At 45.8% G+C, this 3,276-nt stretch overlaps 1 protein-coding gene across 1 annotated transcript; it reads right to left on the minus strand.

The window, feature by feature from the left end:
* Positions 1-749: 749 nt before the first annotated feature.
* Positions 750-2,649, minus strand: CLP1 (cleavage factor polyribonucleotide kinase subunit 1). Its single transcript, XM_007953859.2, has 2 exons — positions 2,044-2,649; positions 750-1,421 (listed from the first exon to the last, which is right to left on the minus strand). Exons 1-2 carry the CDS (start codon positions 2,647-2,649, stop codon positions 750-752), a joined length of 1,278 nt encoding a protein of 425 aa, XP_007952050.1.
* Positions 2,650-3,276: the final 627 nt, after the last annotated feature.

Below are 3,276 nucleotides of genomic sequence, written 5' to 3' on the forward strand. Positions count from 1 at the left end.
GCGACCCCTCCTTGGGTTTCTGAAGCGGTATCACTATGGAAGTAGATTGTTCAGTCTTCCTTCCAAGGAGTGGCTGGTGGGTTTAACCACCAGCCTTCTGGTTAGCAGTCACATGCTTAGGCATACGCCATCAGAGCTCCCAACAACACATTTAGCATCTCTTTCTTAGTGCAAAGGAAAGGAAAAGCACCATAAAAACTCACCTGCTTGTCACAGGTGGGCTCTTGGCTTTCCCCTCCTCTAAGCACTTAACAATAAGTCATCCCAATAACGTTACTAGAATGCACAGGGAAAGTTTAAAAAATTACACCAATTTCCATGATGTGGCAAAAAATACTTCTGTAAATATATTTTTTTCCAAGTTTGAACTTTACTGGAAAGTCACTCTGATTCACACTTTCATCTTGGATTAATAAGAAAGCAAGTACTGTATAAAGACTTTTAAAAAAGGGATTAAAAAAAAATCCATCCTAAAAATTAGTCCCCTTAACAATAGAATAGCGAAAGAAATGGGATTTCCCAGTCTTGGAGAATTCAAATTGGCATCTTAGGTGATGGTTTTGCTTTTGTTTCAAAACTAGAATAGTCAGGTTACCACCATGTGTTTTAAGAGGTAGAATATATGCATACTACTTGTCCACCATTTATTGGTTTTTCTGGCCTCAATAGATTCTCCTACCTCAGCCCACCTGCCTTTGGCAAGAGTCAGAAGATCTCTATGCCCCCGGCAACAAGGCTTCTTGCAGGTCTTACTTAAGATCCATGAATCGGATATCCATAATAAGAAGGAAGTTCTTAGGCAGTGGACGGGGGGCCGGAGAGAGAACAGTAAATACTTGATGCTCCAAGTCCACACTGGTCACCACGATGAAGCCAGCAACACTTGTCTCTGAAAGGTTCTCCTCAGTGCCCTCAGCAGTGCTGACACTTAAGAGGTGGTGCACCATATCTCGGCCAGGGGTGACAGGGACTAGCTTGAGTTGATTGTCCTCCTGAGACATGCCCAGGGGCAAACAGGAGTCTGGGATGGTGGGGGCTCCCACTTTGTAGATTTTCACATCTGAAAACTTGACATTGAAGGCATGGGGATAGAAACAACCCCGGAATCCGTAGAAATACTCACGGATCCGTTCATCTCTACATTCCCGCCGGAAGTCCTTGGAGCGCTCAACCACACCCCCTGATTTAGGGAGGAGCACAGTACGTACAAAGTGAGGCAGGTCCCGTTTCAGTTCATTGTACAGCCGTTCTTGATCCAGAACCACAACCACATCTACCTCAAAAGCTGAGGCTGCGTGCACCAAAGCCTGGTAGCCAGAACCCTTGACCCAGCCACAGGTGTTAATGACACAGCCACTCACAGAGGCCCTCCTGTTCACCTCACACCTTTGGTTGAACACATCTGCCAGACGAGATGTAATCTGCAGAAGAAAGGACCAAGGTAAGAACAACAACAACAAAGACAAACCCATGGCTATTTAGAATACATAGTGTTGAGTATAAGAAAAATAACATTTTTTATGGTTGCAGCTTTACCCACATATGGACTTAATTTCTATTTCATGTTGTTTCTTCAGCCTCCTGTCTTATGTTCTAAGGAGAAATAATTTAATCAATTACTATGAATAAAAAACCAAACCTGTTATCAGCGAATGGATTCCAACTCATGGCAACCTACAGTGTATAGAGTAGAACTATTCTATATGGTTTTCTTAACAGTAATCTTTACAGAAGCAGATCTCCAGCCTTTCTTCTGCAGTACAGCTGGATAGCTTTGAACCTCCAACCTTTAAGTTAGTAGTAAAGTGCAAACCATCGGTGCCACCCAGAGACCTTTACTAAGAATAGGTCTACAAAAATGTTTCACAATCTGAGGATGGCTTATATGTGAAACTGCTTTTTCTAGAATCATATAGCAGTAATTTCCAACTGACAGGGAGCAAAGAGACAGCTACAGATAGTTCTAACTAGCAGACAAACTTCTTCTGCTTCCTGTATTGACAGCAACCCTTCCCTCCATTCCATCATGGTTTTGGCTCTGACCTTATTATAAAGCTTGATGTTGGTGCCAGGAGTGGTGGAGCCAAAATGATAGACCAGAGGGGCCTGGATGGAGAATCCCTCTTCGACATCTGCTGGCCGCTCAATGTAGAGGGCTCCCATGGTACCAGGGATCGACACAGACCCTTGGCCCACATCCAGTTCCACGTAAGTGGGGCGGCGGCCCAAACGCACTGCATAGTTAAGCAGTAAGCGGCACACTGTGGACTTGCCCACATCAGTGGGGCCCACTACCATCACCCGGGGGCCTCGCTCTTCTTCCTTCTCTGCCTGCCTCCGCATCTGCTCCAAGGCTGTGTGAGTGTTGAGGTAAAGCAGCATAGGGGTATCCTTAGAGACATAAGCCACCTCGGTGCGGCCGCTCAACTGCACAGAACAGCCATGCCAAGTGAAAACAGCCACCTTGGCACCAGCATCAAAGGTGAATTTCTTGTTTCGAGTCAGCTCTGTGCCGAAGATTTCCGCCATGCCAGCCAGCAGCTCCAACTGAACTGACTGAGATGCCTCCACTTCAAAGCGAAGTTCGGTTTCTCGCTCCAGTTCAAATTTAGTTGTTGGCTTCTTGTCATCATTGGCCTCCTCTCCCATCTTTGGTGCGTCGTTGCTGTGTCTGAAACACAAATGAAATATCAGATCTACACATGTGACAGGCCTCTACTCAAAACCCTCCCATGGACATTTCCCTTACTTTGTTTTATTTTTCTCCTATCACCACTGTCTCACTATTATATCTGTTTGTTGTCTTTCTGCCCCCATTAGCATATAAGGGTTAGACATTTTTGTTTGCTGTTATTATCTCTAGTGGCTAGAGCATGGCTTAACAAACCATGGACACCTGAATAAATACACTGATACATACTATAGATTGACAGATTACTTGATTACATACCTTCAACGCTCTACCCCAGATGTGAGACTACAACTGTCCATTCCCTACTCATCTCTGCCAACAACCAAACAACAACGTAGCGCACGGCCCTCAAGGCGGACCCGACTCATAGAGACCCCTCCTTGAGTTTCCGAGGCGGTATCACTACGGAAGAACATTGCCCAACCTTCTTTCCCAGGAGTGGCTGTTGGGTTTGAACCGCCAGCCTTCTGGTTAGCAGTCAAGTGCCTTAGGCACTACGCCACCAGAGCTCCCCTCAACGAGGAAGGGGGTCTGCAAACCGGACACAAAGGACACCGCCTTCAGCTTTAGAAAACAGCACGAGG

The sequence above is a fragment of the Orycteropus afer genome, unplaced genomic scaffold (genome assembly GCF_000298275.1).
Source record: "Orycteropus afer afer isolate SDZICR_OR568_19922 unplaced genomic scaffold, OryAfe1.0 scaffold00419, whole genome shotgun sequence".
NCBI lineage: Eukaryota > Metazoa > Chordata > Mammalia > Tubulidentata > Orycteropodidae > Orycteropus > Orycteropus afer.

Coding starts and splice junctions, on each gene's coding strand:
- CLP1 (XM_007953859.2), bottom strand. CDS start 2,649: ATGGGAGAGGAGGCCAATGATGACAAGAAGCCAACAACTAAATTTGAA. Junction 1,422..2,043: donor ACATCAAGCTTTATAATAAG/GTCAGAGCCAAA, acceptor TTTCTTCTGCAG/ATTACATCTCGTCTGGCAGA.